The sequence below is a fragment of the Dendrobates tinctorius genome, unplaced genomic scaffold, assembly GCF_039654945.1.
Source record: "Dendrobates tinctorius isolate UK_male_01 unplaced genomic scaffold, ASM3965494v1 ptg000060l, whole genome shotgun sequence".
NCBI lineage: Eukaryota > Metazoa > Chordata > Amphibia > Anura > Dendrobatidae > Dendrobates > Dendrobates tinctorius.
The window spans coordinates 39,077,501-39,104,986 of NW_027361728.1; the positions used below are offsets into that span (position 1 = coordinate 39,077,501).

The 27,486-nt window shown below is 50.7% G+C and overlaps 1 protein-coding gene and 1 long non-coding RNA gene across 4 annotated transcripts in view; one reads left to right on the forward strand and one right to left on the reverse strand.

The window, feature by feature from the left end:
- SKIL (SKI like proto-oncogene) overlaps positions 1–12,751 on the reverse strand; it is a 73,850-nt gene extending 61,099 nt beyond the window's left edge. Inside the window, exons 1-2 of one of the 3 annotated variants that reach the window (XM_073578879.1) lie at positions 12,599–12,751; positions 8,069–9,640 (exon numbers count right to left, since the gene is read on the reverse strand). In XM_073578879.1, the coding sequence (XP_073434980.1) occupies positions 8,069–9,118 (1,050 nt within the window). In that variant the 5' untranslated portion in view covers positions 9,119–9,640; positions 12,599–12,751. Of the gene's footprint in view, positions 1–8,068; positions 9,641–9,826; positions 10,406–12,547 lie in introns of those variants that run through there. The other 2 variants (XM_073578880.1, XM_073578881.1) reach the window with 2 other exon arrangements.
- Positions 12,752–12,822: 71 nt separating this feature from the next.
- On the forward strand, positions 12,823–25,830 carry LOC141092584 (uncharacterized). The gene is made up of 2 exons (XR_012232843.1): positions 12,823–13,053; positions 21,728–25,830. It is a non-coding gene; the product is annotated as an uncharacterized lncRNA (long non-coding RNA).
- Positions 25,831–27,486: the final 1,656 nt, after the last annotated feature.

Below are 27,486 nucleotides of genomic sequence, written 5' to 3' on the forward strand. Positions count from 1 at the left end.
GAGTGTGCGTGAGAGAGAGAGTGTGCGTGAGAGAGAGAGTGTGCGTGAGAGAGAGAGTGTGCGTGAGAGAGAGAGTGTGCGTGAGAGAGAGAGTGTGCGTGAGAGAGAGCGTGAGAGAGAGAGTGTGCGTGAGAGAGAGCGTGAGAGAGAGAGAGTGCGTGAGAGAGAGAGAGTGCGTGAGAGAGAGAGTGTGCGTGAGAGAGAGTGTGCGTGAGAGAGAGAGTGTGCGTGAGAGAGAGAGTGTGCGTGAGAGAGAGAGTGTGCGTGAGAGAGAGAGAGTGCGTGAGAGAGAGAGAGTGTGCGTGAGAGAGAGTGTGCGTGAGAGAGTGTGCGTGAGAGAGAGAGAGTGTGCGTGAGAGAGAGAGAGTGTGCGTGAGAGAGAGAGTGTGCGTGAGAGAGAGAGAGTGTGCGTGAGAGAGAGAGAGTGCGTGAGAGAGAGAGAGTGCGCGTGAGAGAGAGAGAGTGCGCGTGAGAGAGAGAGAGTGCGCGTGAGAGAGAGAGTGCGCGTGAGAGAGAGTGTGCGCGTGAGAGAGAGTGTGCGCGTGAGAGAGAGTGTGCGCGTGAGAGAGAGTGTGCGCGTGAGAGAGAGTGCGCGTGAGAGAGAGTGCGCGTGAGAGAGAGAGAGTGTGCGTGAGAGAGAGTGCGCGTGAGAGAGAGAGAGTGCGTGAGAGAGAGTGTGCGTGAGAGAGAGTGTGCGTGAGAGAGAGAGAGTGTGCGTGAGAGAGAGTGTGCGTGAGAGAGAGTGTGCGTGAGAGAGAGTGTGCGTGAGAGAGAGAGAGTGTGCGTGAGAGAGAGAGAGTGTGCGTGAGAGAGAGTGTGCGTGAGAGAGAGTGTGCGTGAGAGAGAGAGAGTGTGCGTGAGAGAGAGAGAGTGTGCGTGAGAGAGAGAGAGTGTGCGTGAGAGAGAGAGAGTGTGCGTGAGAGAGAGAGAGTGTGCGTGAGAGAGAGAGAGTGTGCGTGAGAGAGAGAGAGTGTGCGTGAGAGAGAGAGAGTGTGCGTGAGAGAGAGAGAGTGTGCGTGAGAGAGAGAGTGTGCGTGAGAGAGAGAGTGTGCGTGAGAGAGAGAGTGTGCGTGAGAGAGAGAGTGTGCGTGAGAGAGAGAGTGTGCGTGAGAGAGAGAGTGTGCGTGAGAGAGAGAGTGTGCGTGAGAGAGAGAGTGTGCGTGAGAGAGAGAGTGTGCGTGAGAGAGAGAGAGAGAGAGTGTGCGTGAGAGAGAGAGAGAGAGAGTGTGCGTGAGAGAGAGAGAGAGAGAGTGTGCGTGAGAGAGAGAGAGAGAGAGTGTGCGTGAGAGAGAGAGAGTGTGCGTGAGAGAGAGAGAGAGAGAGTGTGCGTGAGAGAGAGAGAGAGAGAGTGTGCGTGAGAGAGAGAGAGTGTGCGTGAGAGAGAGAGAGAGAGAGTGTGCGTGAGAGAGAGAGAGAGTGTGCGTGAGAGAGAGAGAGTGTGCGTGAGAGAGAGAGAGAGAGAGTGTGCGTGAGAGAGAGAGAGAGAGAGTGTGCGTGAGAGAGAGAGAGTGTGCGTGAGAGAGAGAGAGAGAGAGTGTGCGTGAGAGAGAGAGAGAGTGTGCGTGAGAGAGAGAGAGAGTGTGCGTGAGAGAGAGAGAGAGTGTGCGTGAGAGAGAGAGAGAGAGTGTGCGTGAGAGAGAGAGAGTGTGCGTGAGAGAGTGTGCGTGAGAGAGAGAGTGTGCGTGAGAGAGAGAGTGTGCGTGAGAGAGAGAGTGTGCGTGAGAGAGAGAGTGTGCGTGAGAGAGAGAGTGTGCGTGAGAGAGAGAGTGTGCGTGAGAGAGAGAGTGTGCGTGAGAGAGAGAGTGTGCGTGAGAGAGAGAGTGTGCGTGAGAGAGAGAGTGTGCGTGAGAGAGAGAGTGTGCGTGAGAGAGAGAGTGTGCGTGAGAGAGAGAGTGTGCGTGAGAGAGAGAGTGTGCGTGAGAGAGAGAGTGTGCGTGAGAGAGAGAGTGTGCGTGAGAGAGAGAGTGTGCGTGAGAGAGAGAGTGTGCGTGAGAGAGAGAGTGTGCGTGAGAGAGTGAGAGAGTGTGCGTGAGAGAGTGAGAGAGTGTGCGTGAGAGAGTGAGAGAGTGTGCGTGAGAGAGTGAGAGAGTGTGCGTGAGAGAGTGAGAGAGTGTGCGTGAGAGAGTGAGAGAGTGTGCGTGAGAGAGTGAGAGAGTGTGCGTGAGAGAGTGAGAGAGTGTGCGTGAGAGAGTGAGAGAGTGTGCGTGAGAGAGTGAGAGAGTGTGCGTGAGAGAGTGAGAGAGTGTGCGTGAGAGAGTGAGAGAGTGTGCGTGAGAGAGTGAGAGAGTGTGCGTGAGAGAGTGAGAGAGTGTGCGTGAGAGAGTGAGAGAGTGTGCGTGAGAGAGTGAGAGAGTGTGCGTGAGAGAGTGTGCGAGTGTGCGTGAGAGAGTGAGAGAGTGTGCGTGAGAGTGTGTGTGTGAGTGTGTTTGCATCAGAAATACTTCTCCAGCCCCTGACTGAAATAGCATTTCTGGTGAGGCACAACGGAGATGAACGCCATTGACGAAATGTAATGAATTCACCAAGTGGCATGCATCTGATAATAAATTGTGTGCGTTGTATCCAACAAGCCCTCTATTAAGACTGGAGTATAAAGCAGTGATTTTAATAAATCAGCCCTACTATCCCCGTACAACTTTCCAAAGTATAATTTCTATAAACCTCTGCAACACTTCAGAGTTAGGCTATGTTCACACATGTCCAGTAGTGATCTATTGGATCAGATTTTTAACATTGAATTCCATAGAAAAAACTATATCCGTTAATCAGCCATCAGTTTTTCTTTCATTTGCAATGGATACATTTTTTTTTTGCTTATGGTATCCAGGAAGCAAAAAATGTATCCGTTCCTGGATCAAGTAAGTAAAATCCGTTACACATGAAAGAAAAATGGATGGTTGATTAATGGATCTGAGGAACACGTAAGATCAGTGACTACAGCTCCCAAAACGCAGGAAACGATTAGACATTAATCATTGATATTACAGTGAAATTGCCAATACTATCGCTAGACTGCATGCAGTGCCTACACATAGTATGTATTCTACACTGCCTGCACCTGTAGGACAATGGGGAACATCACACTCCCTGCTAGATGTAACAAAGTCACTTCTGCTTTACACAATAACCTTACATCAGCAAACTGATATTTCTGCCATTCCAAAATATTAGTGATTGAAGTCGTCATGTGTTACAGCTATAGTCAAATTCTTCGTGTTGACAAATGCTTAATCTCCAGCTCAGCGTGCATGTATAATAAATGAGAAGCAGTTACATCCATCTTTAATCACATAGTAGAAGATTTTATCCGTGTCCCAACATTTCTCTTTACTAAACAGTGATTTTTAGCCAATAAATATTTGTACATCACTGGTCCACACTGTAATCACAGTCTTTGTCCCAAATATAGAAAACCCCTTTGATAGATTCATTGGGAAATCGCTTTCAAAAACACTTTCACGAGATATATCATCAGAGACAATGGAGCACGTGCAACAGACACATCCATCATAATAATGTATGATATCCTAAACAGGCTGATCACTAACATAACAAAGCCATTGATCTGGTTCACTCAGATGACAGGTAGACAAAAAAACGTGTAGTAACGGAGGTCAAAGAGGAGGTAGCAAATGGTCACGATGTAACGAGCACACCACATTATGAGCAGAGCTAAAACAAATTACTACATAGCCCAACGAAGTAGCAATATCTTACAGAATTATAAATGGAGATGGGTTTCCACAACATTATCTATAAGGTGGGGAAAACATTCAGCCACAATTATAGAAAATGGTGTAGAAACAGTCATGTGCAGGAAGCAGTAGGCCACATGTAGGCAGCAGAGATGTGTGCCCACAACGGTCCCTGCACTGTGCGCTGTCATATGGTCACTCCACGTGGTGCTAACAAGGATATTCAACCCCTGAACAAATGCTTCTAAGACATAATATTAGAGTTGAGCAAATGGTTTGCTAGAGCCTTGCTCCATGGCCACGTTGGTACTCCGTGGCAGCCATATCAGAGCCTTGACCAATGTCCTACTACCTGCTGGCATCCAGGACCCCTCTTTAAATTAGCTGGCCCTGCGACATTATCACTACATCCTACTATTCAGAAGATGTGCCCAGAAAGGCACAAATAGTATGAAGTTCACAAAGATGTGATCCACCTGCCACAGAGTACAGTCAGGGCTCTACTAACTATTTGGAACAACTCTACATAATGGCACTATAATAAATGATGGAGTGTGCCACAATTGTATCTGTGGGAACACATTTTCACAATGCCTCTATATGGATTTGTTGAAGGTACAATAGCTCTACTGAGGTTCTATGTAGGAGACACATAGGGCTCAGCAGAACTCGCATGGAGATATAATAAGACCATGCACATGAGCCCCTAAACAAACTCTGGGAAAATTGATATACTGGGAAAATATACTAAGCAATGCGCCAGAACTTAGAAAATGTGCCAAAAAAGGGAACTGCTTGCCTTGTGCCAAATTTCTTCTGTATTTTAAACACTTTTTGTGTCTCACTAGATACAATTTCAAATATGACAAGAAAAGGGGACAGACAAGTGTGAAATGACTACTCCTGTGAGTCCACATCTCACGGTAATGAATGGCTCCATCCAGGGAATGTCTGAAGCAGCACTGCTGAGCAGCGTGTACCTAGCCTGAAATGCTCCAGATTGCAGGCAGGATTTGTTTTTAGCTAAATATTGGTGTAAGGTAAGCACCAGCCAAAAGGTCGTGTAAGGAGAACTGTCTGACATGTCTGGCAGGTCGCATCAAATTTATCATTCAGCATGAGCCAGTGTGACTAATTTGGCACAGTTTACGACTGTCTGGTCTAGGTTTATCCTGTCTAAATTCAGGATAATAATAAATCTTCTACACTGGGTTATGCATTAGCACACAGCTCCCTCCCCTCAGAACCCAGTATTGTGCACAGCCCCCACCTTCACCTTCAGACCCCCACATCACACCTATACCTTCAGATCCCCGCAATCACGCACCGCCCCCACCTTCAAACTCCCACATCATGCACACGCCTTCACCTTTGCTTCCCCCAGCATCATGCACAACCTCTGCCCTCAAACCCCCAAATCACGCACAGCCTCCGCTTTCACCTTCTTCCCCCCTTACATCATGGACAACCCCTGCATCATACTCAGCACCCCGCCTTCACATTCATGCCCCCCACATCATGCACAATCCCTGCCCTCAGACCCCCATATCAAGAACAGCCCCCCCTGCATCATGCACAGCCTTTCATCTACATCCCCCCATATCATGCACAATCCCTGCCCTCAGACCCCCACATCATGCAAAACCCCCACCTTCATACCCCCGACATCATGCACAACCCCTGCCCTCAGTCCCCAGCTTCGCGCACAGCCCCCGTCTTCACCTTCATACCCACCTCATCATGCACAATCCCTGGCTACAGACACTGCACAGAGCACGTTTTTTTTTTTAAATATGTATTCTGCTAGACTTTTCAGTTCTGAATCACAGAAATCTGCACCCTAACTAGAAGGGTTTTCATAAAAATATTTCTCCACTAGTGGCAAACATTTACAATTAGGGTTTACATACATGGGGGAGACCACGTACAATATATCTTACAATGTAAAAACCCTGTCACAGTATCTCTTTGGTTATGCCCCTTCCTGGCCCAAAATTCCAAAACATATAGAAAGGTTTCTTATATTGGGGTCCAATACTCCTGTGCACGTAGCCAGTCTCAGTAATAAAAAAAAAAAAAAAAAACCTTTCAAAATGTACTGCAAGTCTGAATACTGCCCATTAGCATGATTATTGACCGTCCCTCGGTCACTTCCATCTGGACACAGACTGGAAGCTTCCTGTGTGAGTGAATGGAGCAAACTGTCTGACTCAAGAGTTCATTAACTAAGCAAGCCCCCATTCTCATGGCTTATGTAGTGAAGGGGGCTGGCTTAGGTAATAACTTACACCAGACAGTACGCCCCTTTCATCACCTCACTGACACACAAGGACGGAAGAGGAAAGCTCTTTGTCCATGTCAGAACACACGTGAAAGTGCATGTTCCAGGACATGGGAAAGATGTATATCTTTGCACCGTGTTAGCCAGTAGATAGAAAAATATTCAGAATTGAGAGTCCTCAGTGGTTGATACCTTTTAATAGATAACTGAAAAGATGGTAACACATTGCAAGCTTTCGAGATTACTCAGGTCTCTTCATCAGGCATAGACTAATACAAAATCTGAAGAGTCACATATTTATGCACAATTCAACACAGAAAAAATGCAATAGATGAGACAAGTGACGTGAAGCAGAACTATCATTATGGGAGAGGGAGAAACATAAATATTGCTCCAGTTCATAGATAAGGAGTCTGGATGTTTTATTGTGCTCTGATTGGGGTCTCCTAATGTGTTGTGATGCCCCCACACGGTCTTAGGAGCAAATTCCTTAATTGATGTAAAAAGACATAAATCCATGCGACACATTCATTCCAGCATTGAAAGTGTCAAAGGTCGTCATAAATGTATACTCACAGACTCTTCTCTCTCTCTGAGATGTGAAGTTACCTTTCAATACCAGTAATTTCATGTCGATGGTGCTGTGATGAGGCGTACAAGAATGTTTTGCCACAGGTAGATCCATTCTTTTTTCTCTTATTGTGTGACGATGAGCATTCATCCTTGTTCTAAGCTTTTGCCCTGTCTCCCCCACATACAGACCCCCTGGTGGACATTTAGTACAAATAATTAAGTACACCACATTAGATGTAATGCAGCTGAAAGTACCTGGGATCTGTGAACCAGAAAAAATGTAAAACCTGTCCATCTATAATGACCACAGACAAGATAAAGATCCCCAAATCACATCAGGACTACAAGATCCCAGGTACTTTCAGCTGCATTACATCTAATGTGGTGTACTTAATTATTTGTACTAAATGTCCAACTGGGGGTCTGTATGTGGGGGAGACAGGGCAAAAGCTTAGAACAAGGATGAATGCTCATCGTCACACAATAAGAGAAAAAAGAATGGATCTACCTGTGGCAAAACATTTTTGTACGCCTGATCACAGCAACATGGATATGAAATTACTGGTATTGAAAGGTAACTTCACATTTCAGAGAGAGAGAAGAGTCTGTGAGTATAAATTTATGACGACCTTTGACATTCTCAATGCTGGAATGAATGTGTCGCATGGATTTATGTCTTTTTACATCAGCTAAGGAATTTGCTCCTAAGACCGTGTGGGGGCATCACAACACATTAGGAGACCCCAATCACAGGACAATAAAACATCCGGACTCCTTATCTATGAACTGGAGCAATATTTATGTTTCTCCCTCTCCCATAATGATAGTTCTGCTTCACGTCACTTGTCTCATCTATTGCATTTTTTCTAGGCTGTATTGTGCATAAATATGTGACTCTTCAGATTTTGTATTAGTCTATGCCTGATGGAGACTTGAGTAGTCTCAAAAGCTTGCAATGTGTTACCATCTTTTCAGTTAGCCATTAAAAGGTATCAACCACTGAGGACTCTCAATTCTGAATATTGTTCCAGGACAGTAGCCTGAATTAAAGTAAATTAATAAAATTACTATTTGACAAGTTAAAGAACTTTTTATTTTGAAGGGCAACCCCTTTTATACAAGTCAAACTGCTTTTTGCTTTAAAAGGTGAAGTCTACATCCTATTATTTAAACAGATCTGAGGAAAGCAGAATTACAAAGGTTATGGAATCCAATGAGAAAATGTATTCTCTGCTGTTTCTTAGAATCCGTCTTCAAAGACCTGCTACTGTATTACAGTGCGTGCAACACCATTGATCTCTATGGATCAGCAGGCAAAAGCAAAGCACGAAACAGATCCTTTCATGTCTGCAACATAACATAGTTCTTTATCTATAGAAGAGATATCCCAAGACAAAATGAGCACTCAATCAACAGTTTACTACAAGTTCTGTCTTAATTGCTTCCAGGAACAACGAAGTGTATGGTCCAAAACCTGCCCCAAACTGAGAGTAGATAAAAGCAAAAAAACAAAACTTACTTTGGGCTGTATTCTCTTGGGTTGGTTCTTTTTGCTGAACTTCTCTTTCATCTCTTCAAATAGAACCTTGGTCTTTTTGACTTCAGGCGTATTCTGATACTTTGGGCTCAGGTGAAGATAACAATGCCACTTGGCAGAATCAAAGCCCCAGTGGCAGGTCCTCTTATCTGGAGCTCGGTGGGAGTGCATGACAAAAGTCTGTGTAGAGAACATCCCATAGCACTCCAAGCACTGAATGCAGGGGGCATCAGGCTGGGCGTAAAGTTGAGGTGCAAACAAACCCTGGCACTTTCCTAAACAATCATGTTCAACTTCAAAGGCACTACCTGTTTCCTTTAACTGAGCCAAAGAGTTTTTTGCAGGCAGCAAGCTTCCATTTTGTGGGTAGGTATGTGGCCGCAAAAGAGCATTGCATAGTCTCTGAGCATCTGTCAAAGTGATCAGTCCACAAGAAGGGGCATTGAATGGAAGAATTCCCAAAACTTTCAGGATATGAAGCTGGTCTGATGTACAACGCGAGCAGTATATATACATTTCGTCACACACAATGTTAATCTGCTGGAGCGAGAAGTCTCGTAAAACAGAATTCAAAACTTGGGGCAGGCAGAGTCTTTTCTCACCTCCCACCATAAAGCAAGAGATAGATTCGCCTTCCAGTTCTGTCTGGGTGAGCTCGGTGGAGCTGTCCGGTGGAATGAGAAGGGGACCAGGATGAATTTGTGGGGAAGGAAGAGGCAAAAACACTGCTGGTGACATGTTTTCTTGTGAAAATCGAGCAGAGAAAGCAGCAGGACCCCCGAGGGAACTCCGACTACTTAGATTGAACTGTGCCAACGTGTGCTTGAGTCCAGGGTTCAGTTCAGATGACCCACCAAGTGATACACTGGCAGACTTAGCAACGCCATCTTTATCCCCCTCTGCAGCTGTGTCTTTGAAGTCCTCTATCTCCATCTTTATAGCTAGGACTTTGTTTGCTACTTTTGAAACATCTACACTAACGTCTGCCTCCTTCGCCAGTTTTTTTAACGGGGGACTGCCATCTTCCCCCATATTTGCGGTTGCTTCAGAAAAAGCTCAAATGGCAAGACGGTGGGGAGGTTATACTCTAGGAATCAACATTGCATCGGGGGAAAAAAATGCAAGTTACTCTTTTCTAGAGCACATCCATGCTACATTATTCAGAAATATCTAGAAAAAGCATCACAAAAACTGCATGCATTTCACATCCCTCCTGGAAAAAAAACAGAATCTATCCTTTCCAATCGATCATTTAACCACAAGTGCTACAGATTTCACAAAGTGCCTGCGTACAGGTAATGTAAATTAAATGGCTTTCTTATCTTCTATTTGGTCAAATTGATGTAAGAAAATTGCATCCACGTTCCAACAGAGAGAAAAGAGAATGAAGTCAGTTTGTGAAATGAAGATCTAATGGCGACAGAGCTTCCAGCGTGGGGTTTTATAGGATCCAGTTAACATGAGTTATTTCTGCACACATATCCAAGAACAAAGAGTCGTCGTCGTCGTCTTCTTCTTCTGCTGGTGTTTTATTTCAATACGTTGCGGTTTTATCTAGAAAAAAGGAAAAGAGGGAGAAAAAAAAAACGTGTGTTCTTTAACACTGTCAAGGTCAAATTCAGAAGATGTGCCCAAGCGTTATTCCATATGCATGGCATTTTTATGAGCTACGTATTAAGACGCCCCCCTCGGACCCCATAATCTGCTTCATAGGTGAGGGGTTACATCGTGTGCACGCACCGGTATGTAACAGAAGGTCATCACGATTATCCTTTGTGCTGGCTTTCTAATTTATCTCAATCGGCGTGCCAAGCCTCGCTTTCTCTGATCTACAAGCCGTGCTCCAGATTGCTGGAGGTGCTGCAAGCTGTATTTCAAACACACAATAAAGACCCATTTAATGACAAACAGTGGAACGGGAATGTGACAGTGAGCTTAAACACATGGAAAGACATAGGAAAACCCAATAAGTGAGAAGGAAAGAAAAAAGGAAGAGAAATCTCCCCGATGACTGTCATGTGATAATCCTTATGTAGTCAGCTTACAGTGCACTGCAGTCCAGCAGGAGGCTGATAGCTAAGCTGGAGATGCTGATGGCAGGACCCCAGGAATGAGGGTCTCCCATCCATCCTTGCCTGTAAACATCACCCAGCACTATGCTAGCCCCCCAGGCGTTTAACCCTGTGCATCCAGGCACTGGGAACGCAGGCAGAACAAACTGGATTCTCGCTCTATACAGTCAGGACCAGGGGATGAAAATGACACAATGAAATGATTGAGGAAAAAAAAACCCAAATATTTACAGGTGAAAGATGTTGATAAGTTACACAACAATAAAGCAGCTATGATAATACACAGCGAACGGAGCAGGAAAAATAATAAATCTTTCTGGATAAACCAAGATATTCCAGCACAATAGCAATAGATTCTGTGCAATTCTATCTGCAGGAGCGAGGAATCATCATGTGAAGTAGCACAATGCTGGAGGTCAGTGCCCAGAGATGGCTTACATAATGAGGACAAGCCGCAAGCAAACAATAGCCACAGAATAAATGGACATCTAATCCAAAAAATACCGCGCTTCTGCCAGGCGGCCGCTGCATCACCAGGTCATTAATATCGCAGGGAGAAGACAATGGGAGAGGGAATCCCCACACCAAAGAGGCATTTCACTCCCCCAGCAGACAAATCAATGACTGAAGCCTGGAACTCTGTGAGCAGTGTCACAGTGAGTGGCCACAGACGAGATCTGCTAGTCACATGGAGAATACAGCTGACCCATCACCCCATCACAGACGTGTACTGGGGATGAGCGACGTGCATGGATCTATAGATTGGGGGATCTCCTCCAGAACCAGAGACCATTGTGCCCCAGGGAGATCAGTGCCTGGTAACAGACATGACAATGGCAAGGGGTCCCACAGGACAAGGAGCAGGGGGTCCCACAGAACAGGGAACAGGGGCAACACAGGGGCATGTGGCCCCACAGGACAGGGAGCAGGGGCATCACAGGGGCAGGGGGTCCCACAGGATGGGGAGCAGGGTCATCACAGGGGCAGGGGATCCCACAGGATGGGGAGCAGGGTCATCACAGGGGCAGGGGGTCCCACAGGACGGGGAGCAGGGTCATCACAGGGGCAGGGGGTCCCACAGGACGGGGAGCAGGGTCATCACAGGGGCAGGGGGTCCCACAGGACGGGGAGCAGGGTCATCACAGGGGGTCCCACAGGACGGGGAGCAGGGTCATCACAGGGGGTCCCACAGGACGGGGAGCAGGGTCATCACAGGGGGTCCCACAGGACGGGGAGCAGGGTCATCACAGGGGGTCCCACAGGACGGGGAGCAGGGTCATCACAGGGGGTCCCACAGGACGGGGAGCAGGGTCATCACAGGGGGTCCCACAGGACGGGGAGCAGGGTCATCACAGGGGCAGGGGGTCCCACAGGACGGGGAGCAGGATCATCACAGGGGCAGGGGGTCCCACAGGACGGGGAGCAGGATCATCACAGGGGCAGCGGGTCCCACAGGACGGGGAGCAGGGTCATCACAGGGGCAGGGGGTCCCACAGGATGGGGAGCAGGGGGTCCCACAGGATGGGGAGCAGGGGGTCCCACAGGATGGGGAGCAGGGTCATCACAGGGGCAGGGGGTCCCACAGGATGGGGAGCAGGGTCATCACAGGGGCAGGGGGTCCCACAGGATGGGGAGCAGGGTCATCAAAGGGGCAGGGGGTCCCACAGGATGGGGAGCAGGGTCATCAAAGGGGCAGGGGGTCCCACAGGATGGGGAGCAGGGTCATCAAAGGGGCAGGGGGTCCCACAGGATGGGGAGCAGGGACATCACTGTGGCAGGGGGTCCCACAGGATGGGGAGCAGGGACATCACAGGGGCAGGGGGTCCCAAAGGATGGGGAGCAGTGTCATCACAGGGGCAGGGTTCCCACAGGATGGGGAGCAGGGACATCACAGGAGCCCCACAGGACAGGGAGCAGGGACATAACAGGGGCAGGGTTCCCACAGGACAGGGAGCAGGGACATCACAGGGGCAGGGGTCCCACAGGACGGGGAGCAGGGACATAACAGGGGCAGGGGTCCCACAGGACGGGGAGCAGGGACATAACAGGGGCAGGGGTCCCACAGGACGGGGAGCAGGGACATAACAGGGGCAGGGGTCCCACAGGACAGGGAGCAGGGGCAGGTGGCCCCTCGGGATAGGAGACAGGGGGTCCCATGGGGGCAGAGGGTCCCACAGGACAGGAGACAGGAGGTCCCATAGGACAGGGGGTAGGCAGCACCACATCACAATGTTCCTCTGTGCCCCCCCTGCACTGGCACCACCCAGGGCATCACCCACCCCTGGCACTACTACAAGGCTGGCAGCAGGTTCAGCACAGTGTGTGTCACCAGAGCGAAGCTTGTCCTCCGGGCCCCCGCTCACACTGACATGTGGGGCCACACTGTTACCTGTGGACAGGTGTCCCGCTGACCTCCCAGCACCATTCCTGAGCTCGTTACCTTGGCAGCTCCGGCGGTCCAGTTCTTGCTCCGTTGCCATTGCCGTTCTGACTGGCTCGGTGTCAGGCAACCACCCTCCTCACCCTCCTCTCGGGGCGTGACGTCACCGCTGCACACGAGCCACCTCCCTCATGCCGTCTGTCGGCTCGGATGCGTCTAGTTTGGAGTTGAATTCTTGTGGGGGGAGGAGTGATTTGTTGAAATCATGACGTCACCGGAAGGGGCGGTACCTCCTCAGTCCAGTGCTCGCCTCAGCCTGCCTCACGTTCTGGCGGGACAGGAGGACTGTGTGCAGGATCCTGGTGTTGCACCTGAGCTGTGCTGTGGAGAGGACTCTGAGATTCCTGCACTGAGCTGTGTGCAACAATGTGTGCTCTGGGAAGACTCTGCTGAGGAGCTGTGTTCAGCGTTTTACTGTGAGGACTGATGCTGATCCTGGGCTCGTCTGCACTGAGGTGGGGAGACCATGTGAATAAATGTTGTAGAGGCATCCAGGGGGCTGTGTGAGGAGGCATGGGGTACGCAGAGGTGGGGAGACCATGTGAATGAATTTGGAGGCACCCAGGGGGGGCTGTGTGAGGAGGCATGGGGTACGCAGAGGTGGGGAGACCATGTGAATGAATTTGGAGGCACCCAGGGGGGGCTGTGTGAGGAGGCATGGGGTACGCAGAGGTGGGGAGACCATGTGAATGAATTTGGAGGCACCCAGGGGGGGCTGTGTGAGGAGGCATGGGGTACGCAGAGGTGGGGAGACCATGTGAATGAATTTGGAGGCACCCAGGGGGCTGTGTGAGGAGGCATGGGGTACGCAGAGGTGGGGAGACCATGTGAATGAATTTGGAGGCACCCAGGGGGGGCTGTGTGAGGAGGCATGGGGTACGCAGAGGTGGGGAGACCATGTGAATGAATTTGGAGGCACCCAGGGGGCTGTGTGAGGAGGCATGGGGTACGCAGAGGTGGGGAGACCATGTGAATGAATTTGGAGGCACCCAGGGGGCTGTGTGAGGAGGCATGGGGTACGCAGAGGTGGGGAGACCATGTGAATGAATTTGGAGGCACCCAGGGGGGGCTGTGTGAGGAGGCATGGGGTACGCAGAGGTGGGGAGACCATGTGAATGAATTTGGAGGCACCCAGGGGGGGCTGTGTGAGGAGGCATGGGGTACGCAGAGGTGGGGAGACCATGTGAATGAATTTGGAGGCACCCAGGGGGCTGTGTGAGGAGGCATGGGGTACGCAGAGGTGGGGAGACCATGTGAATGAATTTGGAGGCACCCAGGGGGCTGTGTGAGGAGGCATGGGGTACGCAGAGGTGGGGAGACCATGTGAATGAATTTGGAGGCACCCAGGGGGGGCTGTGTGAGGAGGCATGGGGTACGCAGAGGTGGGGAGACCATGTGAATGAATTTGGAGGCACCCAGGGGGCTGTGTGAGGAGGCATGGGGTACGCAGAGGTGGGGAGACCATGTGAATGAATTTGGAGGCACCCAGGGGGCTGTGTGAGGAGGCATGGGGTACGCAGAGGTGGGGAGACCATGTGAATGAATTTGGAGGCACCCAGGGGGCTGTGTGAGGAGGCATGGGGTACGCAGAGGTGGGGAGACCATGTGAATGAATTTGGAGGCACCCAGGGGGCTGTGTGAGGAGGCATGGGGTACGCAGAGGTGGGGAGACCATGTGAATGAATTTGGAGGCACCCAGGGGGGGCTGTGTGAGGAGGCATGGGGTACGCAGAGGTGGGGAGACCATGTGAATGAATTTGGAGGCACCCAGGGGGCTGTGTGAGGAGGCATGGGGTACGCAGAGGTGGGGAGACCATGTGAATGAATTTGGAGGCACCCAGGGGGCTGTGTGAGGAGGCATGGGGTACGCAGAGGTGGGGAGACCATGTGAATGAATTTGGAGGCACCCAGGGGGCTGTGTGAGGAGGCATGGGGTACGCAGAGGTGGGGAGACCATGTGAATGAATTTGGAGGCACCCAGGGGGGGCTGTGTGAGGAGGCATGGGGTACGCAGAGGTGGGGAGACCATGTGAATGAATTTGGAGGCACCCAGGGGGGGCTGTGTGAGGAGGCATGGGGTACGCAGAGGTGGGGAGACCATGTGAATGAATTTGGAGGCACCCAGGGGGGGCTGTGTGAGGAGGCATGGGGTACGCAGAGGTGGGGAGACCATGTGAATGAATTTGGAGGCACCCAGGGGGGGCTGTGTGAGGAGGCATGGGGTACGCAGAGGTGGGGAGACCATGTGAATGAATTTGGAGGCACCCGGGGGGGGGGGCTGTGTGAGGAGGCATGGGGTACGCAGAGGTGGGGAGACCATGTGAATGAATTTGGAGGCACCCGGGGGGCTGTGTGAGGAGGCATGGGGTACGCAGAGGTGGGGAGACCATGTGAATGAATTTGGAGGCACCCAGGGGGCTGTGTGAGGAGGCATGGGGTACGCAGAGGTGGGGAGACCATGTGAATGAATTTGGAGGCACCCGGGGGGCTGTGTGAGGAGGCATGGGGTACGCAGAGGTGGGGAGACCATGTGAATAAATGTTGTAGAGGCATCCAGGGGGCTGTGTGAGGAGGCATGGGGTACGCAGAGGTGGGGAGACCATGTGAATGAATTTGGAGGCACCCAGGGGGCTGTGTGAGGAGGCATGGGGTACGCAGAGGTGGGGAGACCATGTGAATGAATTTGGAGGCACCCGGGGGGGGCTGTGTGAGGAGGCATGGGGTACGCAGAGGTGGGGAGACCATGTGAATGAATTTGGAGGCACCCAGGGGGCTGTGTGAGGAGGCATGGGGTACGCAGAGGTGGGGAGACCATGTGAATAAATGTTGTAGAGGCATCCAGGGGGCTGTGTGAGGAGGCATGGGGTACGCAGAGGTGGGGAGACCATGTGAATAAATGTTGTAGAGGCATCCAGGGGGCTGTGTGAGGAGGCATGGGGTACGCAGAGGTGGGGAGACCATGTGAATAAATGTTGTAGAGGCATCCAGGGGGCTGTGTGAGGAGGCATGGGGTACGCAGAGGTGGGGAGACCATGTGAATGAATTTGGAGGCACCCAGGGGGCTGTGTGAGGAGGCATGGGGTACGCAGAGGTGGGGAGACCATGTGAATGAATTTGGAGGCACCCGGGGGGGGGCTGTGTGAGGAGGCATGGGGTACGCAGAGGTGGGGAGACCATGTGAATGAATTTGGAGGCACCCGGGGGGCTGTGTGAGGAGGCATGGGGTACGCAGAGGTGGGGAGACCATGTGAATAAATGTTGTAGAGGCATCCAGGGGGCTGTGTGAGGAGGCATGGGGTACGCAGAGGTGGGGAGACCATGTGAATAAATGTTGTAGAGGCATCCAGGGGGCTGTGTGAGGAGGCATGGGGTACGCAGAGGTGGGGAGACCATGTGAATAAATGTTGTAGAGGCATCCAGGGGGCTGTGTGAGGAGGCATGGGGTACGCAGAGGTGGGGAGACCATGTGAATAAATGTTGTAGAGGCATCCAGGGGGCTGTGTGAGGAGGCATGGGGTGCGCAGAGGTGGGGAGACCATGTGAATAAATGTTGTAGAGGCATCCAGGGGGCTGTGTGAGGAGGCATGGGGTACGCAGAGGTGGGGAGACCATGTGAATGAATTTGGAGGCACCCGGGGGCTGTGTGAGGAGGCATGGGGTACGCAGAGGTGGGGAGACCATGTGAATAAATGTTGTAGAGGCATCCAGGGGGCTGTGTGAGGAGGCATGGGGTACGCAGAGGTGGGGAGACCATGTGAATAAATGTTGTAGAGGCATCCAGGGGGCTGTGTGAGGAGGCATGGGGTACGCAGAGGTGGGGAGACCATGTGAATAAATGTTGTAGAGGCATCCAGGGGGCTGTGTGAGGAGGCATGGGGTACGCAGAGGTGGGGAGACCATGTGAATAAATGTTGTAGAGGCATCCAGGGGGCTGTGTGAGGAGGCATGGGGTACGCAGAGGTGGGGAGACCATGTGAATGAATTTGGAGGCACCCAGGGGGCTGTGTGAGGAGGCATGGGGTACGCAGAGGTGGGGAGACCATGTGAATGAATTTGGAGGCACCCAGGGGGCTGTGTGAGGAGGCATGGGGTACGCAGAGGTGGGGAGACCATGTGAATAAATGTTGTAGAGGCATCCAGGGGGCTGTGTGAGGAGGCATGGGGTACGCAGAGGTGGGGAGACCATGTGAATAAATGTTGTAGAGGCATCCAGGGGGCTGTGTGAGGAGGCATGGGGTACGCAGAGGTGGGGAGACCATGTGAATAAATGTTGTAGAGGCATCCAGGGGGCTGTGTGAGGAGGCATGGGGTACGCAGAGGTGGGGAGACCATGTGAATAAATGTTGTAGAGGCATCCAGGGGGCTGTGTGAGGAGGCATGGGGTGCGCAGAGGTGGGGAGACCATGTGAATGAATTTGGAGGCACCCAGGGGGCTGTGTGAGGAGGCATGGGGTGCGCAGAGGTGGGGAGACCATGTGAATGCATTTTAAGGCATCCAGAGGGCTGTGTGGGGAGACCATGTGAATGAATTTGGAGGCATCCAGGGGGCTGTGTGAGGAGGCATGGGGTACGCAGAGGTGGGGAGACCATGTGAATGAATTTGGAGGTATGGGGTACGCAGAGGTGGGGAGACCATGTGAATGAATTTGGAGGCATGGGGTGTACGCTGAGGTGGGGAAATATGTGAATAAATGTTGTTGAGGCAACCAGGGGGGTATGGGGTATATGTAGAGGGGCATCCAGGGGGCTGTTTAAGGGGGCATGTGGTATGCAGAGGTGGGGCGACCACGTGAATAAATGTTGCGGCATCCAGGGGGCCTTGTGAGGGGGTATGCAGAGGTGGGGAGACCATGTGAATAAATGTTGTAGAGGCATCCAGGGGGCTGTGTGATGGGGCATGCAGATGTGGGGAGACCATGGGAATAAATGTTGTAGAGGCATCCATGTGGCCGTGTGAGTGGGCATGGGGTATGCAGAGGTGGGGAGACCAAGGGAATAAATGTTGTAAAAGCATCCAGGGGGCTGTGTGAGGAGGCATGGGGTATGTAGAGATGCTGTGTGAGGGGGCATGGGGTATGTAGAGATGCTGTGTGAGGGGGCATGGGGTATGCAGAGGTGGGGAGACCATGGGAATAAATATTGAGGCATCCAGTGGGCTGTGTGAGGAGGCATGGGGTATGCAGAGTGGTATCCAGGGGGCTATGTGAGGGGGGCATGGGGTATGCAGAGGTGGGAGACCATGTGAATAAATGGTGTTGAGGCATCCAGGCGGCTGGTGTGAGGGGGGCATCGAGGAGGCTGGTGTGAGGGGGAATATGCAGAGGGGCATCCAGAGGGCTGTGTGAGGGGGGCATCGAGGAGGCTGGTGTGAGGGGGCATGGGAAATGTAGAGGGGCATCCAGGGGTTGGCTGATGTGAATGGGGCATGGGATATGTGCAGGGGCATCCAGGAGGCTGTGTGGCTGGTGTGAGGAGGCATGGGGTATGTAGATGACCATCAAAGGGGCTGGTGTGAGGGGGGCATGGGGTATGTAGATGGTAAATGCTAGACTATGGGCTCCTTCCAGGTGTGACGTCATTTCCGTCACTTGTTGTGGGCTTCTATTTTAGCAAGGCGTGAAGCATCACGCCATTACCTTGCAAGTCACCATGGCACATAGAGGTTAGTGTTTCAGGGTGAAAAACGTGTGACCCTCTTGGTTTTAGGGTGAAAAACGTGCTACCCTGTGGTGGAGTTTTGGGGGTGACCCGCAAAAATGTGCGACCCTGTGGTGGAATTTGGTGGTGAGGGTTTTGGGGGGTGACCAGCGTGTTCTGTTTTAGCAAGTTGCAGCACGCTATTACTATAGGTGAAGGGGTTTTGGGGGACCCCTGTGGTGGCACTTGGGAATGATCTGCTATTGGGGGGATCCCTGTTGGGGTGACCTGCTGCTGGCTATTGGGGAGGACCACTGTGGTGGGGCGACCTGCTGGCTATTGGGGGACCCGTTTGGGGGGGCGACTGCTGCTTACTGGGTGTACCCCTTTTAGTGGGGGGTGACCTGCTGCTGGCTAATAGGGGGACCCCCTGTGGTGGGATTTGAGGGCGATCTGCTGCTGGCTTTTGAGGGGACGGGGACCCCTGTGGTGGGATTTGAGGGCGGCCTGCTGCTTGTTATTGGGGGGACCCGTGGTGGGATTTGGGGATGACCTGCTTGTGGTGTTTGGGGGGGGGGGGGTCTCCTGCTGCTGGTTATTGGGGGACCCCTTTTAGTGGGGGCAACCTGCTTGTGTTGGGGGGTGGGTGACCTGCTGCTAGTTACTGGGGGGGCTGTGGTGGGGTTTGGGAGGGACCTGCTGCTTACGGAGTGGACCCATTTTATTGTGGGGCAACCCGCTGCTGGCTATTGGAGGACTTCTGTGGTGGGGTTTGTGGGCGACCTGCTGCTGGCTATTAGGGGGACCCTTGTGGTGGGATTTGGTGGTGATCTGCTCTCGGGGGTACTCCTTTTAGTGGGGGGCGACCTGCTTGTGGTGGGGTTTGGGGGGGTGACCTGCTGCTAGCTATTGAGGGTCACCTGTGTGGGATTTGGGGGCGACCTGCTCAATGAGGACCCATTTTAGTGGTGGGTGGCCTGCTTGTGGTGGGGTTTGGGTGGTGATCTGGGGGAGATAAATGCATGCTTGTGGAGTCTTGTTGGGCCCTGGGAGGGGGTTAATGCATGTTTGTGGGGTCTGGTTGGGCCCTTGGGGAGAGATAATGCGCACTTTCGGGGTCTGGTTGGCCCCGGGTGGGTTTGTGCACGCTTGCGGGGTCTGGTTGGCCGCAGGGGGTTAATGCATGCTTGTGAGGTCTGATTGAGCCCCGGGGGTTAATGCATGCTTGCAGGATCTGGTTGGCCTGGGGGGGGGGGGGGGGTTAATGCACGCTTGCGAGGCCTGATTGGGCTCCGGGGGTTAATGCACGCTTGCGAGGCCTGATTGGGCCCCAGGGGTTAATGCACGCTTGCGGGGTCTGGTTGGGCCCTGGGGTTAATGCATGCTTGCGGGGTCTGGTTGGGCCCCGGAGGGGGAAGAGTTAGAGCACGCTTACTGGGTCTGGTTTATGCTGGGGGGGTGGACGGCCGATGGGGCTTTATTCTGGGGGGTGGAAGTCCGATGGGGCTCTGCTTGGGGAGGGTGGAAGTCCGATGGGGCTCTATGCTTGGGGAGGGTGGAAGTCCGATGGGGCTCTATGCTTGGGGAGGGTGGAAGTCCGATGGGGCTCTATGCTTGGGGAGGGTGGAAGTCCGATGGGGCTCTATGCTTGGGGAGGGTGGAAGTCCGATGGGGCTCTATGCTTGGGGAGGGTGGAAGTCCGATGGGGCTCTATGCTTGGGGAGGGTGGAAGTCCGATGGGGCTCTATGCTTGGGGAGGGTGGAAGTCCGATGGGGCTCTATGCTTGGGGAGGGATTTCACATGAGATTTGGTCTGGGTTTTTGTGGTCAGCCAGCCCCTGCTGGGGCTGTGCTGAATTTCCATTCTTATGTCTGTTTATGCCAGTTTGCTGATATAGGGAATTGAAGTCTAGCGACTTCAGGGTTTTTGTTATCAGAAAGTGTTGGACATTTTTTGGCAGGGTTTTTTGTGCGTGATTGCAGACAGCATCTTTCCTTTCCTGTCCTTTCTAGTTAGTGTGGGCCCTGTCATGAACTCATTTTCTGCTCCATCAGTTGAGAGTTCCCCTTCCGTTCTCCCTCTGGTGGTGACAGGAGGTAGTGCGGTTGGTTTATGTGGTAGTGATCTGCCACCTGATGAGGGAGATAACGATTGGATCTCTGAAGTATCAGACTGGATATAAGACAGCCGACGCCCTAACCGGGTGCTGGTGATTGTCTGCTTCTCATGTCCTGGACTTCAGCTCTCTTCCAGTCTTCTCAAGTTAAGTTTGTTTTTTGCTAATGTTCACACTTGCGCTTGTTGGTCAGTTCAGTTTGTTGTGTAATCAGCCTGCCCCTGCTGGGGCTATGCTGAAATTCCACTCCTATTAATCAGTATTTGCCAATCTGCTTTTTGTCCCTCATTAGATTGGCCTCTTTTTTTTGCTCTGTCTCAGAATATTTCAGAGTGCTGATATAGGTTTAGAAGTCTAGTGACTTGAGAGTTAATTTTGCTATCAGAAGTGTTGGACAATATTTTTGTAGGTTGTTTTTGGCAGATTGCAGACAGTGTCTTTCCTTTTCTGTCCTTTTTAGTTAGCAGGGCCCCATCGTTTGCTCAGCCTATTTTCCTGCCTTTGTTTGTATTTTCATCTTGTTTCACCGTCAATACATGTGGGGGACTGTCTTTCCTTTGGGGTCTGCTCTCGGGCAGTTAGTTTTCCTCTTTTCCTGCTTTAGGCTTATGTAGTTCTCCGGTTGTGACGAGGCGTCTAGGACCAACGTAGGAACGCTCCACGACTGCTTCTAGTTGTGCGGTTAAGATCAGGGATCTGCAATCTGCATAGTTACCAACTTCTCTGGTTTTCTGAGGCTTAGCTTGTTGTCTTGTTTTTCCTCCTCGGTTTCCCATTCATAACAGGGCCCCATCGTTTGCTCAGCCTATTTTTCTATCTGTGTTTGTGTTTTCATCTTGTCTCACCGACAATACATGTTTGGGGGCTGTCTATTGCTTTGGGGTCTGCTCTGGGGCAATTTAGATTTCCCCTTTTCTTTAGGCTTATTTAGTTCTCCGGCTGTGACGAGGCGTCTAGGATCATCGTAGGTACGCTCCACGGCTACTGCTAGTTGTGTGGATAGGATCAGGGGTCTGCAATCCGCTTAGTTACCAACTTCTCTGGTTTTCTGTGGCTTAGCTTGTTTTTCATCCTCGGTGACTCATTCATAACAGCCCTTTGGTTGGTGTGGGGGGTAATGCTGTGTGGCCCTCTGGTTGGTGTGGGGGGGGGGGCTAATGCTTCATTCAAAAAACATGGGTGTATGCTGCTTATGCTATGCAAAGTAAAAAAATGTAGGTCCCCCCCAAAGGAGGGTACACCACCAACTGGCACAAAGCTAATCCATTTTACCTTAGTGTCAGTAGGAGGCAGACATGGGTCCGGACCACCCAGGCCAGTTTCTGCCTTTGGTGTTTTTTTTTTTTTTAATTAATGATTTCCTTTTTGCTTTCAGATACATCTTTTGAGGGCGACAAGGCAAGGCCCTAACAGATCAAGTGTTTGGTGTTTGTTCCACGGAGGACTGTCCTTGCCACTAATCCCCGACCCTCTTGCCCCCCAGAGCCAGATAGAGTTGGAAAGAAAGACAAATCGGTTAGGCTAGTTTCACACTAGCGCTTATTCGACGCAGCGCATGGCGCCGCTAAGCCCCGCCCCCTGCCGGCTCCTATGCTATAGATGGGGTGCACAGATTGCAAGCATCCATGTGCAATAGTAGGCAGCGATGACCGGATGGGGCGGGCAGGGGGCGAGGCTTAGCTGCGCCGTGCGTTGCGTCGAATAAACGCTAGTGTGAAACTAGCCTTACCTGCCAGCCACCCGAAAGTCTGCATCCTGGTTTTTCCATGGCCATCTTCATCACCGGTCTGCAAAGACGGCTCTGGGATCTTCAGGACAGATATATCCTACCAACCAGTGAGGGGGGCTCCGTTTAAAAAAAGGAAGGGATAGGACAAATATGTCGCAGGTTTCCCCTGAGCAATATGGATGTCTCCTGGGGAAGCATTGCTATTCATGTGACCTCTACGTTTTTCAGAGGCTCCTGCGACCCTGCTGTTAGAAAAAAAAAAAAAAATCCAGGCTCTGGTCTAGGCCTTCTCCATTGGCCAGGTCACACTGTCAGTGCCCTGAACAATCACGCACGCCGACTTTCTAGTGCTCCCTGCTCTGCACCTATCTGGGTAAGAGTACTTTGCTTCTGCAACATAGGACTAAACTCCGCCTCCCAAGAGATGTACAGTTCAATTTTGGTTGTTTTGGAAATATTCAGTCCAAAAAAGCAACCGACGGGCCAACTCTCTGACCTGCCAGGAAAAGACAAGACGTTCCTTCAGGCCAACCCCCTCCTGGCATCCACAAACCCACCAGCGCTGGTCTGCTAGGCCTGGATCTAGCAGACTCTCAACCTTGGTTGCTTCTCGGGCTGCCGTCTCCTTTACTATTCAAGTCAGGTATTATGATCTCTGGTCCGGGACACCAAAAGCAGGCCTGGGGGGGCAGAGCTGCAGACCCTCCCAACAGTCCTGCCTTCATGCACCAACAGCATATTACAGTTTTACAATACATAAATGCTTAAAATGAAACAAGCAAAGGCATAAAGTTTTCAATGCAAAAAAAATGCACTTCTATACATAATGTCAAAATATTATTTATCCAATATTTCTATAAGTTTGTGATTTCAGTGAATGTAAATAAAACATTGCTGTGGTTAAGTCTCCATGTTGCATTTTTAGCCTTTCATTTCATGCATAGGGCAGGACAAGGCCATGATGTATCTGTAACACATGTAGGGTACTATAATAACAGGCTTAGACAGGTAAACCATTTTTGAAATAATGAAGCTCATTTGTACAAGCTGCTTAGCCCCTTTAGTGACGGGCCCAATTTTTTAGCCCCTTCCCGACCCATGACGCCTACGTAGGTGTCATGCTATAAATAGCGCTCCTGCGGGTCGGGTGACCGGGGTCAATGAAAGGTCACCTGACCCGCACACAAAGGACCCTTTATGCTTCACCACAGGGGGGTGGCTTAGCCCCCACGTGGCTACGATCGCTCTGATTGGCTGTTTCACTTTTAACAGCCAATCAGCAATGGTAATATTTCATCAATGGAATTTTTATGAAATATTACAATCCAGCCATGGCCGATGCTGCAGTAGCATTGGACATGGCTGGAGACACATTTAACCCCCCCACACCGGCTGGCGGGGGCGATCGGCCCCCGCCACGGACTGACAGCAGCGATGGGCCGCTGCTGTCTTGATCTGCCCCTCCCCTTCCTTCTAATTTGAATTTGGTGAAATATTACCATCGGTCTATGGCCGATGCTGCAATAGCATTGGCCATGGCTGGAGACGGCAATCGGACCCCTCACCCACCAACTGACGGCAGCGATCGGACGCCGCAGTCATCATCAGGTCCCCTCCGCTCCCCCCAGCCTTCCGATCCCCCCCCCACCGGCCCCGGTACCTCCTGTCCCTCTGGCCATCCTGGTGTTGTGCGTCATGGGCGCCGCCATCTTGGAAAATGGCGGGCGCATGCGCAGTGCGCCAGCTGCAGATTCATTCATTTTGTTTCTCACAGTGAACAATCACCGTGATCAAAATAAAAAAAAAAGTAAATAAACCCCCCCTTAATCACCCCCATAGGTAGGGACATATAATAAAATAAAGAAAATATTTTTATTTTTCCATTAGGGTTAGGGTTGGAATTAAGGTTAAGATTAGGGGTGTTGTGGTTAGGCTTATGATTAGGGTTGGGATTAAGGTTAGGGGTGTGTTGGGGTTAGGGTTGGAGTTAGAATTGAGGGTTTTACACGGTTTAGGCACATCAGGGGGTCTCCAAACGCGACATAGCGCCACCATTTATTCCAGCCAATTTTGCGTTTAAAAAGTCAAACAGTGCTCCCTCCATTCCGAGCCCCGACGTGTGCCCAAACAGTGGTTTACCCCCACATATGGAGTATCAGCGTACTCAGGAAAAATTGCACAACAACTTTTGGGGCCTAATTTCTCCTGTTACCCTTGGGAAAATAAAAAATTGGGGGCTAAAATTATTTTTGTCGAAAAAAATTTATTTTCATGCCTTTGCGTTATAAACTTCTGTGAAGAACTTGGGGGTTCAAATTGCTCACCACACATCTAGATTAGTTCCTTGGGTGGTCTAGTTTCCAAAATGGGGTCACTTGTGGGGGTTTTCCACTGTTTAGGCACATCAGGGGCTCTGCAAACGTAACATGACGCCCGCAGACCATTCCATCAAGTCGACATTTCAAAACATCACTACTTCCCTTCCGAGCCCCGACGTGTGCCCAAACAGTGGTCCCCCCCACATATGGGGTACCAGCGTACTCAGGAGAATCTGGACTACAACTTTAGGAGTCCAATTTCTCCTGTTACCACTGTGAAAATAAAAAATTAGCGAGCTAAAAAAATCATTCTTTTGAGGAAAAATTTTTTTTTATTTTCACGGCTCTGCGTTATAAACTTCTGTGAAGCACCTGAGGGTTCAAAGTGCTCACTATGCATCTAGATAAGTTCCTTGGGGGGTCTAGTTTCCAAAATGGGGGCATTTGTGGGGGAGCTCCAAAGTTTAGGCACACAGGGGCTCTCCAAACACGACATGGTGTCCGCTAACAATTGGAGCTAATTTTTCATTCAAAAAGTCAAATGGCGCTCCTTTCCTTATGAACCCTGCCATGCACCCAAACAGTGGTTTACCCCCACATATGGGGTACTAGCATACTCAGGACAAACTGGACAACAACTTTTGGGGTCCAATTTCTCCTGTTAGCCTTGTGAAAATAAATTGCGGGCTAAAAAATCATTTTTGAGGAAAAATATTTTTTTATTTTCTCTGCTCTGCGTTATAATCTTCTGTGAAGCACTTGAGGGTTCAAAGTGATCGCCACACCTCTAGATAAGTTCCTTGGGGGGTCTAGTTTCCCAAATGGGGTCACTTGTGGGGGAGCTCCAATGTTTAGGCACACAGGGGCTCTCCAAACGCGACATGGTGTCTGCTAACGATTGGAGCTAATTTTCCATTCAAAAAGTCAAATGGCGCTCCTTCCCTTCCGGGCCCTGCCGTGCGTCCAAACAGTGGTTTATGACCACATATGAGGTATCGGTGTACTCAGGAGAAATTGCCCAACAAATTTTATGATCCATTTTACCCTGTTGCCCATGTGAAAATGAAAAAACAGAGGCTAAAACAAAATTTTTGTGAAAAAAAGTTTTTGTTTTGTTTTTTTTTTAAGGATCAATTTGTGAAGCATCAGGGGTTCAAAGTACTCACTATGCATCTAGATAAGTTCCCTGGAGGGTCTAGTTTCCAAAATGGGGTCACTTGTCGGGGAGCTCCAATGTTTAGGCACACAGGGACTCTCCAAACGTGAAATGGCAACGCTAAATATTACAGCATATTTTCCATTCAAAAAGTCAAATGGCGCTCCTTCTGAGCCCTGCCGTGCGCCCAAACTGGTTTATGACCACATATGTGGTATCGGTGTACTCAGAAGAAATTGCCAAACAAATTTTAGGATCCATTTTATCCTATTACCCATGTGAAAATGAAAAAAATGAAGCTAAAAGAAAATGTTGGGAAAATTAAAATGTCCATTTTTTTCCTTCCATGTTGCTTTAGTCCCTGTGAAGTACCTGAAGGGTTAATCTTCTTGAATGTAGTATTGAGTAGCTTGAGGGGTGCAGTTTTTAGAATGGTGTCACTTTTGGGTATTTTCTGCCATATAGACCCCTCAAAGTGACTTCAAATGTGAGGTGGTCCCTAAAAAAAAAAAATGGCTTTGTAAATTTTGTTGTAAAAATGAGAAATCGCTGGTCAACTTTTAACCCTTATAACTTCCTAACAAAAAAAAATTGTTTCCAAAATTGTGCTGATGTAAAGTAGACATGTGGGAAATGTTATTGATTAACTATTTTGTGTCACATAACTCTGGTTTAACAGAATAAAAATTCAAAATTTGAAAATTGTGAAACTTTCAAAATTTTCGCCAAACTTCAATTTTTTTCACAAACGCAAAAATTATCGACTTCAATTTACCACTAATATGAAGCCCAATATGTCACGAAAAAACAATCTCAGAATCGCTAGGATGCGTTGAAGCGTTCCTGAGTTATTACCTCATAAAGGGACACTGGTCAGAAATGCAAAAAATGGCCAGGTCATTAAGGTCAAAATAGGCTGGGTCATGAAGGGGTTAAAATATGACAGCTCTCACTTTATGTAGTAATAACTCTGGAACGCTTCAACATAATATCCCAATGATTTTGAGATTTTTTCCAGGACGTCCCCTGACCGCGCCATGGACGTCCTCCTTGCAGGGACAGGAAAGCACACGAGAGATTAAAAGGTCCCACTCCACCCCCTTTTCCTCAGTATTTTTCCTGTCCCTGCATGGAGGGATACATGAGAGCAGAGTTGCGCAGCTTGCCAAAGGGCTCAGGGGGATCGTGTGGCTGGTCCAATATCCTTCCCCCTGTCAAGTGTCCCAGGGCCGAAACTCCCAGGTGAGGAGTCCCTCTGCCCCGGAGACCAGTGAGCGGATGGGCTCCTGGGTAGAGCTGCTCCAACCGATGGGAGGCTCTCGGCTCAGGCGCTATCTTCTCGGGCCAGCAGGTCCAGAGATCGGAGGTCAGGGGCGTCTGGGAGCATGCGTTCCACATCGTGGACCGCGGAAGCAGCCGCCAACTGACTGCAGGGCGAGCATCACACTTCTGATGACGTTGGCGCCCGGAGCCAGCGTGCGTTCCATATCGTGGAACACGGAAGCAGCCGCCGACAGTCTGCAGAGCGGGGAGAGCGTCACACTTCCAGTGATGTCAGCGCCTGAAGCCAGCGTGTGTTCCAAGCGTGGAACGCGGAAGCAACCCCGGGGGGCTAGAGGACGTCAGCCTCCGGCGACACACAGGGATAAGGACAGCGTGAGTTAGAGGTCGACGAACGCAGGGGTAAGTGCGCATAGCGCAGAACTCGCACCCCTGACACTCAGTTCCTAGCACTAATACCTCAGCTCCTAGTCCTGACTATCCTCATTCTTGTGCCATCTAGGTTAAAGGCACCCCTACCCACGGCTAAAAAGTCAGGCAAGGCCTCGGCGAAATCCAACCGATGGCCCATATGCCATGTCAAGTTGCCGGATACTTAAAGTAAAACCCTCTGTGGCCCCTGTACATCCAGAGTTGTAAGTAAGGAACAG